This window comes from Heterodontus francisci, chromosome 2 (genome assembly GCF_036365525.1).
Source record: "Heterodontus francisci isolate sHetFra1 chromosome 2, sHetFra1.hap1, whole genome shotgun sequence".
In the NCBI taxonomy this organism is placed as follows: Eukaryota; Metazoa; Chordata; class Chondrichthyes; order Heterodontiformes; family Heterodontidae; genus Heterodontus; species Heterodontus francisci.
The window spans coordinates 14,909,783-14,925,317 of NC_090372.1; the positions used below are offsets into that span (position 1 = coordinate 14,909,783).

At 42.7% G+C, this 15,535-nt stretch overlaps 1 protein-coding gene across 4 annotated transcripts in view; it reads right to left on the bottom strand.

Moving 5' to 3' along the window:
* prpf4bb (pre-mRNA processing factor 4Bb) overlaps positions 1-15,535 on the bottom strand; it is a 66,731-nt gene that overhangs the window by 16,875 nt on the left and 34,321 nt on the right. For all 4 annotated transcript variants that reach the window (XM_068054569.1, XM_068054589.1, XM_068054559.1 and 1 more), the window contains exons 6-9: positions 14,678-14,888; positions 12,375-12,448; positions 5,917-6,007; positions 1,996-2,143 (exon numbers count right to left, since the gene is read on the bottom strand). In XM_068054569.1, coding sequence (XP_067910670.1) covers positions 1,996-2,143; positions 5,917-6,007; positions 12,375-12,448; positions 14,678-14,888 — 524 coding nt within the window. The remainder of the gene's footprint in view (positions 1-1,995; positions 2,144-5,916; positions 6,008-12,374; positions 12,449-14,677; positions 14,889-15,535) is intronic.

The following is a 15,535-nucleotide window of genomic DNA, read 5'->3' on the forward strand; positions in this document are numbered from 1 at the left end:
AAAACAATTATGGAAATATACACTAAAATCAATAAGTCATTAATCAATCCAGTGTTACACCTCGACCCACCTCTTCGTCCTTTTGACAGGCCAGCAGCTGATTCTAGTTTATTGGTCCATGCTGGATTTCCTAAAAGGGCAGATGAGTCTACTCTGAATAGCACATCACTGCACCAACCAAAAGTCTGGACCATCCTGCTCTGCATGGCTGACTGCCACAGTGATGTATTTTTCTTTCCTTTCATATGCCGCGCCCCTAGCCAAGCTGTTCCAGCACAGCTCCAACACTGTCATCCACCCTGCAATGTGGAAAATTGCCCAGGTATGTCCTGTACACAAAAAGCAGGACAAGTCCAACCCGGCCAATTACCGCCCCATCAGCCTACTCTCAATCATCAGTAAAGTGATGGAAGGTGTCATCAACAGTGCCATCAAGCGACACTTGCTTAGCAATAACCTGCTCAGTGACGCTCAGTTTGGTTTCCGCCAGGGCCACTCAGCTCCTGACCTCATTACAGCCTTGGTTCAAACATGGACAAAACAGCTGAACTCAAGAGGTGAGGCGAGAGTGACTGCCCTTGACATCAAGGCAGCATTTGACGGTGTACGGCATCAAGGAGCCCCAGCAAGACTGAGGTCAATGGGAATCAGGGGGAAAACCCTCCGCTGGCTGGAGTCATACCTAGCGCAAAGGAAGATGGTTGTGGTTATTGGAGGTCAATCATCTGAGCTCCAGGACATCACTGCAGGAGTTCCTCAGGGTAGTGTCCTACGCCCAACCATCTTCAGCTGCTTCATCAATGACCTTCCTTCAATCATAAGGTCAGAAGTGGGGATGTTCGCTGATGATTGCACAATGTTCAGCACCATTCGTGACTCCTCAGATACTGAAGCAGTCTGTGTAGAAATGCAGCAAGACCTGGACAATATCCAGGCTTGGGCTGATAAGTGGCAAGTAACATTCGCACCACACAAGTGCCGGGCAATGACCATCTCCAACAAGAGAGAATCTAACCATCTCCCCTTGACATCCAACGGCATTACCCTCACTGAATCCCCCACTATCAACATCCTAGGGGCTACCATTGACCAGAAACTGAACTGGAGTAGCCATATAAATACTGTGGCTACAAGAGCAGGTCAAAGGTTAGGAATCCTGAGGCGAGTAACTCACTTCCTGACTCCCCAAAGCCTGTCTACCATCTACAAGGCACAAGTCAGGAGTGTGATGGAATACTCTCCACTTGCCTGGATGGGTGCAGCTCCAACCCCACTCAAGAAGCTCGACACCATGCAGGACAAAGCAGCTTGATTGGCACCCCATCTACAAACATTCACTCCCTCCACCACCGACGCACAGTGCCAGCAGTGTGTACCATCTACAAGATGCACTGCAGCAATGCACCAAGGCTCCTTAGACAGCACCTCGCAGCCTCTACCAAACCCGCGGCCTCTACCAACTAGAAGGACAAGGGCAGCAAATGCATGGGAACACCACCACCTGCAAGTTCCCCTCCAAGTCACACACCATCCTGACTTGGAACTATATTGCCGTTCCTTCACTGTCACTGGGTCAAAATCCTGGAACTCCCTTCCTAACAGCACTGTGGGTATACCTACCCCAAATGGACTGCAGCGGTTCAAGAAGGCAGCTCACCACCACCTTCTCAAGGGCAATTAGGGATAGGCAATAAATGCTGGCCTAGCCAGCGACATCCACATCCCTGAATGAATTTAAAAAAAAAAAAATCCTCAATGTCCACGAAAGGGGACGTAACTAAGAGATCTCTCCCTCCACCCCCATGTATTACATCAGTTTTTACACATGCTATTTATTGCATCATATTTGTGTTTTAATACCTTTGCTACAATAACATTGCTTGCACACTGCAGCAATTATACAAGTCATACTTGGCAGTATAAAATGGTACCATAACTATGATCGCATGTCAGGACCTAGGAAAAGTCCAATCTTGTCCCACAGAATAGACTTACATGAGCTCATTATTCCTGATGATTTTGACAGCCACCTCCTGGCTAGCTCTTGCCATGTCTCTGGCACGTACAACATTACTGAAAACTCCTTGACCAGTGTAACCATATACACTGTAACGCTTATCAAGAACTTCTCCAATATTTACTCCTGCAAAACACAGACGAACATTTACAATGTGTTATAACTTAAACAATGATGTTGCATGAAAGTAAGGTAAGAGAACCTTTCCTCAAATTGGCCAAGGATTACTCAAGATTAACAAATGTATGGGTCAGGTTGACAGGATCTACAGTTTTCCCTTTATCCACCTGAGTTTTTTCTAGTATTTTTTATGGTTACTTGTTTAGTACTGCCTGAAGCTAGTTTACTGTGTGTTCTTTCTTCAGCGTCTTCTCTCCCTGGTTAGGGCCACTAGCGTCATTATTCACAGGCTAAGGAGAGCACCTGAATTAGTTCCTACATTTCACAAGTGGGTCAATTTCCCCTCTAACCTTTCCTCCCTAGTGGGAAGCAACTCATTACTTGATGTCAACATGGTTGAGATCCAGTCTGAATCATACAGATCATGGGGAACAAATACAATTGTCCACTGCTAACAGACATATCAAATCAAAACATTTTGTCACATTCAAATGCCAATTTATGATGAGTTGGCTAAAGGACTGTGGGTTGAATTATTCAGTGCAGATACTGTAGCTTTTCATAATGTGGACAATTGAAATGATTGTTGAGGTCTTAGCTCAGTTTAACCCAAGACCTACAGATCTGTTCTAAATCCTTAACATCATTCGCAGAACGGTCTTATACCACTTTAGAGCTTGAATGCTCATTACCAAAGTATGGTCAAATGTGGGCTTGTGCCAGAGAGAAGTCACCATGGGACTCTTCTTATGTGCCTCCTGGAGGCCAGCTTAATAGCAGTCCTGGCAGATGCCTGGAAGGTCTCTTACTTGCCCTCTCAGCTGGAACTGGTGTGTGACTTGGAGAGCTGAATATGGGAAGAGAAAATAATTTTAAAATCAACAGCAGCTTGCAGCAACTACCCCTCACACCCCCAAGAAAAACTACAATTCCTTCCCCACCTCTACAGCATCAATTAAGGCAAATAAAGCCCAGCAGATGTAAATTTGTTAGCAGAGAACTCTCTCTGACTGTTATGTCAGTTGCTTAGCAAGGGTATCCCCTTGCCCTGAAAAACTTCAAGACAGATGGTTCAGTGCCACAAGCCACGGGAACTGACTCAGTATTTATAACACTGTGGAAATAGAATGAGACGGGAAAGGATTTCTGGGATGTAAGCATGTCAGGCACCATAGCCTGTCATACTCAGCCTGCCTCAACTTTATCGCAAATTAATTTTGACATACAAGAATAAGTTTAATTACAAAAACAAATCTGAAAATTCACTGGTGGTAGGTGGGAATGTATATTGACCAAAACTGTCCAATTTTCAGTACTTCAATCTTCCTCAACATAGCCGCGAGAGCAAATACCCTTTCCACTCATCGAAATTGTAGTTCGTTAGACAGCAACAAGGACACTACTAGTGACAGACACAATGTTTTGCTCGAATATGGAATGAAATAAGCTTCCATTTGTCAAAAAATCTTGAACAAAAGAACAAACAGGTTTCAGAGTGAACAAACAGGTTTGCTTCAGTCCTTGACTAAAATGAATACGACACCAGAGGCACAGGGAAGAGTAGAGATCAATGAAGAGGAGAAACTCACAGGAATTAGTATAAATGTAAAAACTGTCATGGGATGATTTAACAAGAATAAAATCAGAAAAAATACTTGGGGCCCAGAAAGTTTGCACCAAGTTATTAAAAGAAACAGGAAAAGAATGCGAATACATTAGTTATAATCTTTCAAAGATCCATGAATTCAGGGACAACAAATGATTAGAAGGTAGAAAACATTACATCTTTAGTCAAAAAGGATGGAACAAAGTGACTGTACACCAGCAGATTTAATGTTAGCAGTAGGAAAATTACTACAAGATATGGTCAGGAACTGAATTAAATGTACATTTAAAAGAAAAAACTGACAAGGTGGGCGAGTACAGTTTTATGAAAGGCAGGTCATGTCGAATTAACCCAGTAGTGTTCTTTGATGGTCACTTCAGATGATAGCGCAGGTTCATCGATGTCACATACATGGATTCTCAGCATTAGCGAGCAGATCGGTACAAGAGATTAATTTGCTAAAATTTTGGGCACCTGGACTGGCAAAAACCTAAGGAATTGATTGGGAGCTGCAGTGGACCAAGATTGCAAGAGAAGTAACATTGATGGATTTACAGGAAGTAACATATGGTGTGCTCTCATAATCAGTGCTAATGGCCTCAGCTTTTCATTGATAGGGTGGAATGACAACTGATGCAGTTTAACAAATTAGGAGGTAAGGTACCCTGGACACTAGAATGGCAGGTAGGGCTACTAAGATTAATTCAGTAATCCTGCATTTCAACAGAAAGTCACACTCAAGAGTCAGATTGTAGCCCCTATTCCCTTAGCGCATTAAATTAGCCCTAAAGTTTGATAGGGAAAGATGAGATGGAGAGGACATGAAAAAAAGGGATCTATTGAGTCCAAGCGTATAAATTAAAAGCTGGCTCACAGGTCATCAAAAAGTCCAACAGCATGTTATGGATAAATAATGCAAAGAACACAAACCTTGAAGACCATAGAGCCAGATTGATTAAAGCATTAGAAAGGAAGATTGGTACATAGGTAACAGAAACATTAACAGCAATGAAGAAAGTCCAAAGCATTGCAGTTAAGAGATAAGGAACTAAAAATGGTGGAGCAGATTTAGTGAGCGGAATTGCCAACCTAAATATGACACAAGTCAGAGAAACTGGTGCGAAAAATATAACTGATATGGCTACAAACCGGACTGGCTACCAATTCGAAACAGAAAAGTATTTTTCCTACTGGAATAACTACATTGAGACACTCTACAAAATGTCTGCGCTCAGTTCTGAGGCCATGATGCACTCACAGCATCAAAGCAGGATAAGACTGCAAGGCGACAGTAAGCATATGTCTTGGGATCATTGTGCAGTAATGGAAAATTGTACAATCGACTCAATCTAAATTTATATAGAAGACAAAACATTTAAGAAGAATGAAAAGTTGACAAGAATGCAATAGAGTTCCCCGTAATATGCGAAGCAGAGTAAAGAGAGCTGGACTCCGTAAGCTATACCTAAGCGGGATGAGCTCGATCCCGACAAGAGAATCACAAAAGTGGTAGGGTTTCAGTGCTCAGCAGTGGTAATGCCAAGCATACCATAACTCTTACTACGACTACAAAAAAAAATTATACTGGAGATTAAGATGTACTGAATACATTTATCTGGATCATTTTGCTCAATTGGGGAAAAAACTAGATTAATTGCATAGCAAGTTTCTCCAAAAATTGTACTTTCAAAGCTAGTTTTAGAGTAAAACAAATCAAATAAGTAAAATAGAAAATGCTGCAACTACTCAGGAGGTCTGGTGGCAAGAAAGTAAGAACTTGCATTTATATAGCCCTTTTTTGATCTCAGGATGTCCCAACGCCCTTTATAATTAGTTTTGAACAGTCACTGGTGTAATGGAGGAAGACAAAACAGCAATGAAATAAAGGAACAGAAATCATCTTTAGTAATGTTGTTTGAGGGATAAATATTGGTCAGAACACCAGGAGAATTCTCTTGTTCTTCTTCAAATAGTTTTTTTACCTCCATCTAAGAGGGCAGGCGAGGCTTCTGTTTAACATTTCATCGGAAAGTTAGCATCTCCACTCAGTACAGCAATGAAGTGACAGCCTAGATTACGTAGTTGAGGCAGAGGAGACATCATTTCATTAAAGCCTTCCTACATCACTTCTCAATAATTACAGCAGATAGGGTATCAATTTTCAAATACTCACTATAGTAGCCTTCTGCATCAGTCCAGTTATCTCTGAGATTGGGATTTTCTTTGAAATCTTTTCCAAATCCAGCAGCTCTCAGGTGATCCCTCTGGAGACAAACACATATACTTCAGATTTCAAAGTTTTCTGATCGTTTATGCTCCCAAATAGGTACAATTGAGACTCTTGAAATCAACCTTTCTCCACCCCAATAATATGAACATGCCCAGCAATCAGCAAGGTAAACTTTCTGTCAATGAATAAAACACGAAGTTTACAAAATGGCCAATTTCAGAGTGGACCAGACATGTCACGGAGGATCCAAGATTTCACGGTCCATGACACATTTTTTACGGCCGTGAATGTAATAAGGCCCTAATGAGACATAAAATGTTACAACAGGTCATTTGACCCATCAAGTGTTTTTTCTCTTTATGAGTTACCCAGTCTAATCTCACACTTGCTTGAATTCTCTTTTTAAGCAAGTATCTAATTCCTTTCCAAAAATCAACATTGTTTGCAAAACATTTGTGGTAGGAATTTTTTTTTTTATTCGTTCGGGGGATGTGGGTGTCGCTGGCTATGCCAACATTTATTGCCCATCACTACTTGCTCTTGAGAAGGTTGTGGCGAGTTGCCTTCTTGAACTGCTGCAGTCTCTGGGGGCGGCGCAGTGGTTAGCACCGCAGCCTCACAGCTCCAACGACCCGGGTTCAATTCTGGGTACTGCCTGTGTAGGGGCGGCACAGTGGTTAGCACTGCAGCCTCACAGCTCAGGAGACCCAGGTTCAATTCTGGGTACTGCCTGTGTGGAGTTTGCAAGTTCTCCCTGTGTCTGCGTGGGTTTCCTCCGGGTGCTCCGGTTTCCTCCCACAGCCAAAAGACTTGCAGGTTGATAGGTAAATTGGCCATTATAAATTGCCCCTAGTATAGGTAGGTGGTAGGGGAATATAGGGACAGGTGAGGATGTGGTAGGAATATGGGATTAGTGTAGGATTGGTATAGATGGGTGGTTGATGGTCAGCACAGACTCGGTGGGCCGAAGGGCCTGTTTCAGTGCTGTATCTCAATCTAAAATCTAGGTGTACCCACAATGCAGTTAGGAAGGGAGCTCCAGGATTATGACCCAGCGACAGTGAAGGAACAGCGATATAGTTCCAAGTCAGCATGGTGTGTGGCTAGGAAGGGAACTTGCAGGTGGTGCTGTTCCCATGCATCTGCAGCCTTTATCCTTCTGGTAGAGGTAGGGGATTTGGAAGGTGCTGTCTAAGGAGCCTTGGTGCATTGCTGCAGTGGAGGGAGTGAACGCTGAAGGTGGTGGATGGGGTGCCAATCAAGCGGACTGCTTTGTCCTGAAGGCGTTGAACTTCTTGAGTGTTGAAGGAGCTGCACCCATCCAGGCAAGTGGAGAGCATTCCAACACACTCCTGACTTGTGCCTTGTAGATGGTGGACAGGCATTGGGGAGTCAGGAGGTGGGTTACTCACTGCAGAATTCGTGGCCTCTGACCTGCTCTTGTCGCCACAGCATTTATGTGGCTGGTCCAGTTCAGCTTCAGGTCAATGGTGACCCCCTGGGATGTTGATAGTGGAGGATTCAGCAATGGTAATGCCATTGAAAGTCAAAGGGAGATGGTTAGATTCTCTCGTTTGAGATGGTCATTGCCTGACATTTGTGTGGCACAAATATTACTTGCCACTTATCAGCCCAAGCCTGGATGTTGTCCAGATCCTGCTGCAGATGGACACAGGCTATTTCAGTATCTGAAGAGTGGCGAATGGCGAACACGGTGTAATCATCAGCAAATATCTCCACTTCTGACCTTATGATTGAAGTAAGATCATTGATGAAACAGCTGAAGTTGGGCCTAGGACACGACCCTGACGAACCCCTGCAGTGACGTCCTGGGTCTGAGATCATTGACCTCCAACAACCACAAACATCTTGTGCTAGGTATGACGCCAACCAGCGGAGAGTTCTCCCCCATTCCCACTGACTCCAGTTTTGCTCATGCTCCTTGATGCTATACTCGGTCAAATGTTGCCTTGATGTCAAGGGCAGTCACACTCACCTCACCTCTGGAGTTGAGCTCTTTTGTCCATGTTTGGACCAAGGCTGTAATGAGGTCAGGAGCTGAGTGGCCCTGGCGGAACCCAAACTGAGCAGTGAGCAGGTTATGGCTCAGTAAATGATGCTCAATAGCACTGTCAACGATCTCTTCCGTCACTTTCCTGATGATCGGGAGTAGCCTGATGGGGCGGTAATTGGCCGTGTCGGATTTGTCCTGGTTTTTGTGCACAGGACATACCTGGGCAATTTTCCACATTGCTGGGTCGATGCCAGTGCTGTAGCTGTACTGGAATAACCTGGCTAGGGGCACAGCTAGTTCTGGAACACAACTCTTCAGTACTATTGCCGGAATGTTGTGAGGGCCTTTGCAGTGTCCAGTGTCTTCAGCCGTTTCTTGATATCACATGGAATGAATCAGATTGGCTCAAGACTGGCATCTGAGATTCTGGGGACCTCAGGAGGAGGCCAAGAGGAATCATCCACTCAGCACTTCTGGCTGAAGATGGATGCAAATGCTTCAGCCTTTTATTTTGCACTGATATGCTGGTCTTCCCCCATCATTGAGGATGGGGATGTTTTAAGAGCTTTCCCCTCGTTAGTTGTTTAATTGTCCACCACCATTCACAACTGGATGTGGCAGGAAGGCAGAGCTTAGATCTGATCCGTTGGTTGCGGGATCACTTAATCCCATCAATTGCATGCTGCTTCCGTTTTTTGGAATGTGAGTTGTCCTGTGTTGTAACTTCATCAGGTTGACACCTCATTTTTAGGTATGCCTAGTGCTGCTCCTGGCATGCACTCCTGCACTTTTCATTGAACCAGGGTTTGTCCCCCGGTTTGATGGTAATGGTAGAGTGGGGGAATATGCCAGGCCATGAGGTTACAGTTTGTGGTTGAATACAACTCTGCTGCTGATGGCTCACAGCACCTCATGGATGCCCAGTTTTTCGAGTTGCTAGATCTGTTCAAAATCCATCCCAATTAGCACAGTGGTAGTACCACACAACACAATGATGGGTACCCTCAGTGTGAAGACGGGACATCGTCTCCACAAGAACTGTGCAGTGGTCACTCTTACCAATACGGTCATGGACAGATGCATCTGTGACAGGTAGATTGGTGAGGACGAGGTCAAGTAGGTTTTTCCCTCACTATCTACCACAGACCCAGTCTAGCAGCTATGTTCTTTAAGACGTGGCAGCTGAGTCAGTAGTAGTGCTCCGAGAGACTCTTGGTGAAGGACTGTGAAGTCCCCCACCCACAGTACATTTGTGCCTGGTGTTCAACGTGGAGAAGCACTGATTCATCAGCCAGGGGTGGGGGGGGGACAGTAGGTGGAGATCAGCAGGACGTTTCCTTGCCCATGTTTGACCTGATGCCATGAGACTTCACGGGGGCCCCGAGTCAATGTTCAGGACTCCCAGGGCAACTCCATCCCGACTATATACCACTGTGCCGCCACCGCTGGTGGGTCTGTCATGCCGGTGGGACAGGACATAATCAGGGATGGTGATGTCTGGGACATTATCTGCATGGTATGATTCTGTGAGTATGACTGTCAGGTTGTTGCTTGACTAGTCTTTGGGACAGCTCTCCCAATTTTGGCACAAGCCTCCAGTTGTTAGTAAGGAGGTCTTTGCCGGTTCGACAAGGCTGGGCTTGCCATTGTCATTTCCGACGCCTAGGTCGATGCCTGGTGATCCATCCAGTTTCATTCCTTTCCTTAGACTTTGTAGCAGTTTGCTACAACTGGGTGGTTTGCTAGGCCATTTCAGAGGGCAGATAAGAGTCAACCACATTGCTGTGGGTCTGGAGTCACATGTAGGCCAGACAAGGTAAGACCAGCAGATTTCCTTCCCTGAAAGACATTAGTGAACCAGATTGCTTTGTACAACAATTGACAATGGTTTCATGATCACCACTAGACTAGCTCTTTAATTCAAGATTTATTAATTGAATTCAAATGCCACCATCTGCCGTGGTAGGATTCGAACCCATGTCCCCAGGACATTAACCTGGGGCTCTGGGTTACTGGTCTAGTGACATTACCCTATGCCAACGTCGCCCCTAAACACCCTTTCTGCAAGCTCTTCTCTAATTTAATGATTAAATCCGTGCCTTACTGTTACCAGTTTGACCATCACTGCAAACAATTATTTATCTCAGCACAACCTTCCATATTCTTGAAGGCCTTGAGCAGCCACCCCTTAAAATTTTTCAGCTCCAGTAGAAAAAAAAAGCCCGATTTTCTCAATTCCCTTCATAATTACAACGCCTCATCTCTAGTAACATCTTAAGGAATCTATGTTGCAACTTTACCATGCTTTTATAGTTTTCTTTTAATAGGGTGCCCAAAATTTCACACAAACCCCCGATAAGCAACCTGTGGTTTTGCACAGGTTCAACATTACCTCTTCTATTTTGTATTCTATGCCTTTGGATGCAAAACCAACAACTGTTTGCCTTTCTTGTGGCTATCTATTTATCTATCTATTTCTGCTGCCGTATTTCATGATCTGTGTATTTGCATATCAAGGTCCATCTGCACCATTACTCCACTTAAAATCTTATCATTTAAAATGTACCACTATTTTTTTTTAATGTATTGAACTACATCTGCCACATTTATGCTGCTCCTGCAAGCCCTGCTACATTCCCCATATCAAAATTTGCCATACTTCTAATTTGGAGACCCTGCCATGCATAATGACAAAGACTTTTCATGGGCACTCTGAAACTGCTTGAGCATTTAATTTTATTGGGAATAATTTACAGGTAGGGTATTTAGGTCCAAGCTGGGGATACAGATAAAATCCAGGAAATGTAAGTGCTATTGACACTGCTGGAATTAAGACATTTCTAAAAATTCTCATTTGGACAGAAATAGTGGCTATATGGCACTGCATAGTAAGTTACCAAGTTGCAGTTTGGTTTTTAATTAAATTTGAGTTCAATATTGTAATATTAGATATGCGTTATAGCCCGAGATACACTTGAAGTTAATTTAATTCACTGTAATGTAACAAACGGTAATTTATTTATTTCAATTGTGTGTTACTTTGGAAGTTAATTAGAATCAAAAGATTTGGGCTGTATTTATTGTCAATGGGAATATTGTGAGTGGCGTGCAAGCAAAGGGTGCGTTTAAAAAAATGTAAAATTAAATTATAATTTTGCTCCAGAGCTCCCGATTTTGCTTGCAAAAAAATAGGTGTGTCCATCTCTGCAACCAGAGAAATGGAAAGACAGAAATCACATAGAGCAAGAGATTTAAAAAAAGAAAGCCAAGAGGTCAAAAGGACAAAAGAAAACATTTCTGGAAACTCACAAAATTAAGCCTGTTACCAGCTCAAAGTTTTGATTTTGTATGCACTTGCTCTATAATTTGGAAGTGGAATATTCTCTTGAAACTTCAAACTAAAGACACGATATGTATGTAGCAGCTTAATAACTAATAAACCACAATTATAAGACTTGTTGCAACAGACACAGAGTCATAGAATCGTACAGCATAGAAACAGGCCCTTCGGCCCACCGTGTCCATGTCAACCATAACGCCTATCTATACTAATCCCACCTGCCTGCATTAATTCCATATCCCTCTATGCCTTGCTCATTCAAGTACCTGTCCAGATGCCTCTTAAATGTTGCTACTGTTCCTGCCTCCACCACCTCTTCCAGCAGCTCATTCCAGATACCCACTATTCTTTGTGAAAAATTTACCCCTTTGATCCCCTTTAAACCACCTCCCTCTCACCTTAAATCTATGCCTTCTAGTTTTCACCACCCCTACCATGGGAAACAGACTCAGGCTATCTACCCTATCTAAGCATCTCATAATTTTATATACCTCTATCATGTCCCCTCTCAGCCTCCTTCACTCCAGGGAAAACAGACCCAGCCTATCCAATCTTTTTTTATAACTCAAGCCCTCCAAACCAGGCAACATCCTTGTGAATCCTTTCTGCACCCTCTCTAGCGTAATCACATCTTTCCTGTAGTGCAATGACCAGAACTGCACACAGTACTCCAAGTGCAGCCGAACCAACGATATGTTGTGTGGCACTATCACTGTGCTAAATGGGATAGATTCCGAACAGAACTAGCAATGGAAAATTGGGATCCATATAAGATTGGGTACTAACAATTGTGGTGCTTAAATTTGAAACAAGATGGTCAGGTTTGGAATTACAATGCCAACCTCAAAGCTTCTGTTCAATAATATCTTTAAGAATATATATTTGAAACAATACAACACCAACTGACAGGTTTTGATACACAAGCTATTAAGTTAAACAAAAAAGTTATCATTTACATTCAGAAAAAATACACGGTGAATTGGAGATGACTTTAACCACACCTTTGGCAGCATATCATATTTTTAAAAAAAGATAGAGCATACATACATCAAAGTAGGCAGCAAACACGTCATCAGATTCAGTAAACATATCTGGAACTGTTGGCTTTTTCAGAGCAGCTCCTGTAAATAAAAATTAATTAATTTCAGTCAACACTGTTCACAACTTCAAATACAAATTTAACATTGTAAATCGGCTAACTTCACTATTACAAAGACTGGAAAAGAGCACTCTGCATATTTAAAGCATTAGGAAGAAAAAAAACTCTTGACCACCTACCCTTCAAAAAACAATATAGTCGACATATTTTAAAATCAAATTGTGGGAAAACACTACTCAAACTTGAAAAGGGAGTTGGAGGCAAGCTACAAGTGCAAGGAGCTTGTAAAGTCTCCCAAAATATACATGTTGTTACTGGTCACTTGGTATAAAAAAAAATACAGAAAATGCTTCATGATGCTGATTGTGATTTTCAAATGGTTTCCAAAATTTATATCATTGCTTTAAAGCCATGTCTTCAAAACAAAATGTGCACCTATTATGATTTTTATTCAAATTTCTTTGATGTGTTCCCTGGAATAACGATAGGAATGTTTAAATCCTGTGATGATCCAAAGCGACAACCGTGGCTTGCACAGGGAGTGAAGAGGTTGTTGCCGATTCAATGATGCTTCTTGAAGATATCCAACATAGCTTTCACCCAGTCACCAAAGTGCTTGCTGTAGACAATGGCAGCTCAATTATCCTCCTCAGCAAGTCAGGAAGAACACTGGACACCCTCAGCAAAGTAATGCGGCACAGGGCAACACCACAGCCAGCCATCCTGGCCCTTGATCAAGGGCATCCATGAATGACAAATGAACCAATTTTACTGTTTGGCTGGTGATGTCCACAGAGCCTGCATCTATTAATGATCTTGGTAGTGGTTAAATCACTATGTTGAACTATATGTACAAGCCTAACGTGCTACGTTTTATAAGAAGCCATGTGCAGGTGGGGCAGCTTATGAATAAGCCTCTGATGCCACTTTCCCAGTTTCTTTCTCAGATGAAGTGAAGGTCTCTCTTAGATGGGTAACTTCTTGTACACAGGATAAGCAAGCCAGTAGGGAGCTGTAAAACAGGAACCTTTCAGGTACATGGCACAGTCTGTTTAGCTTAAATGACTGAAGATGCTTGGGACTTTCATGAGGACACGAAATAGCAATAGGCTGGGAGAGGGAACAATGCAAACACATGGCTTGCACAAATAGCTACTAAGTTGCCAGACTTGAGGCAGAACCCTGAAGGTAAGTTGAAACCTGTAACTACTACTGAAGGAATGATGAAGGCCCCTACAATATCTTCAGTTTTATGAACTGACTCAGAATACGGCTTTACTGACACATACTTAACGCAGTCATGCAACTGCTCCCTGCCCATCTACACTTGATTCCCTAATGGACTTGGGAGGATTCCAAGCCAAGCTGCAGCCTCAGACCGCTGTACCAGAATGATCCAAACATGGACAGTCTGGCAGCCAAAATAACCTTTCAGAGGAAATAGTCAGGTCAGACACTTCTGATAAGTTGAGAACACAATTCACTGTAAATTCACACAATGATGGAAGGAAGACATCATGGGAATCAGTCACTTAAAAATGTCTATGGCACATTTTAAACCTGAAACCGGAATCAACCAGCTTCTGCACTTATTAGCCCTTGGTAGACTGCAAAGCAAAATATCATGAAAATGATCAAAGAATCTGACAGACCTTCAAATTAAACTTAAATAATTTAAACTGCTTTCTTCTTTTGCCTAAGACCACCACAGGAGAGGAAATAGAACTTACTCACAGCTAACAACCAAAATGTTTTTTGGTCCCAACTTCGATTCTCAGTCTGCAGAGTCAGCTGATCTCAGCCAGTGGAGCAGCTGGAGAATGACTATAGTCTCAGTACTCCTAGATATGATCACTAACTATCAACCCTTGCTGAAAGAGTGGCAAACGTCAGCTGAGGACAGTATTGGACTTGCTTGGATAGCCCCACAGTGCAACAGCCTGTTAACATTCACTGTCTTCGGCGCATACATGAACTATTGCCACTCAGGGAAGGTACTAAAGGGTGCTTGGCCATTCGGAACTGTATCTCTGCCAAAATCTTTAGGAGTGGAAGAGGGAAGAAGTGAGTTAAACAAAAGGGGGGAAATAAATAATTCATAAGTGACAGCTTAATTTTTACTAATCAGAGAGACAGAATTAAGAATGCAACCTGAAAGTGAATATCATATAACTAAACGAGAAGCAACATTCAGGCTGCCAAAGATTAAGCGATACTGCAAACCCAATCCATGCTAATTTCCGAATCTCACCTTCTTTCTGCTCGAGCGCCATGAGGTTGCGTTTAGCATTCACAGAAGCCTCAAATGTATCAACATTTTCCCTTTCGTACTCCTTGACATCAGCTGCCGCTCGCTCAAAAATGTCATCAGGAGAAGGAGAGCGGCTTCTAGTGCTGCTCTGAGGACTGTTTGGTTCGGATAATCCAGACATGTTGCTGTCTTCATTTGGGTTTCTATATTTCTATAATACAAGAGAAATTAGTTTCAGTTTAACCCCTTAACCTTTGTAAACATTACCCACATCCTTGGTTCTTATGTTTTAAGATTAAGCCTTAGCAGCAAAGAGACCGGCGAAACTTGCATATGTGAGGAATGAAAAATATTGATCATACATAAGACATGCATAAGTCTATGGATGCAACTTACATTACTGTTGTACAAGATAATTAAATGCATATAAACAGGCAGCATAATTACTTTCACAACTTAGAAATTTGTGAGCAGATTGTTAACACTTTCATAAAAGTATCAACTGGTGTTCCTTCAAGCCATAAAGAGTGCAAAGTACTCGGGTTCATTTCCAGAGGAACAGAATGCAAAAGCAGGGAGGAAATCTTAAATTTATACAGGACTTTGTTAGGCCATACTTAGAAGTACTATGTACAGTTCCAGTCTCCACACTAGCGAAAGGATATTAAAGCACTAGAGAAAATGTAGAAAAGATTTATAAAGATGCAATCAGAATTAAGAGGATGGAACTATCAGGAAAAATTAAGCAGGTCGGGGATCTCTTCTCTAGCGAAGAGATTTAAGAGACGACCTGATAGAACTCAAATTATGAAGAGATTTAGTAGGGTACATGTGGAGAAACTGTTGCCAGTTGTGAGG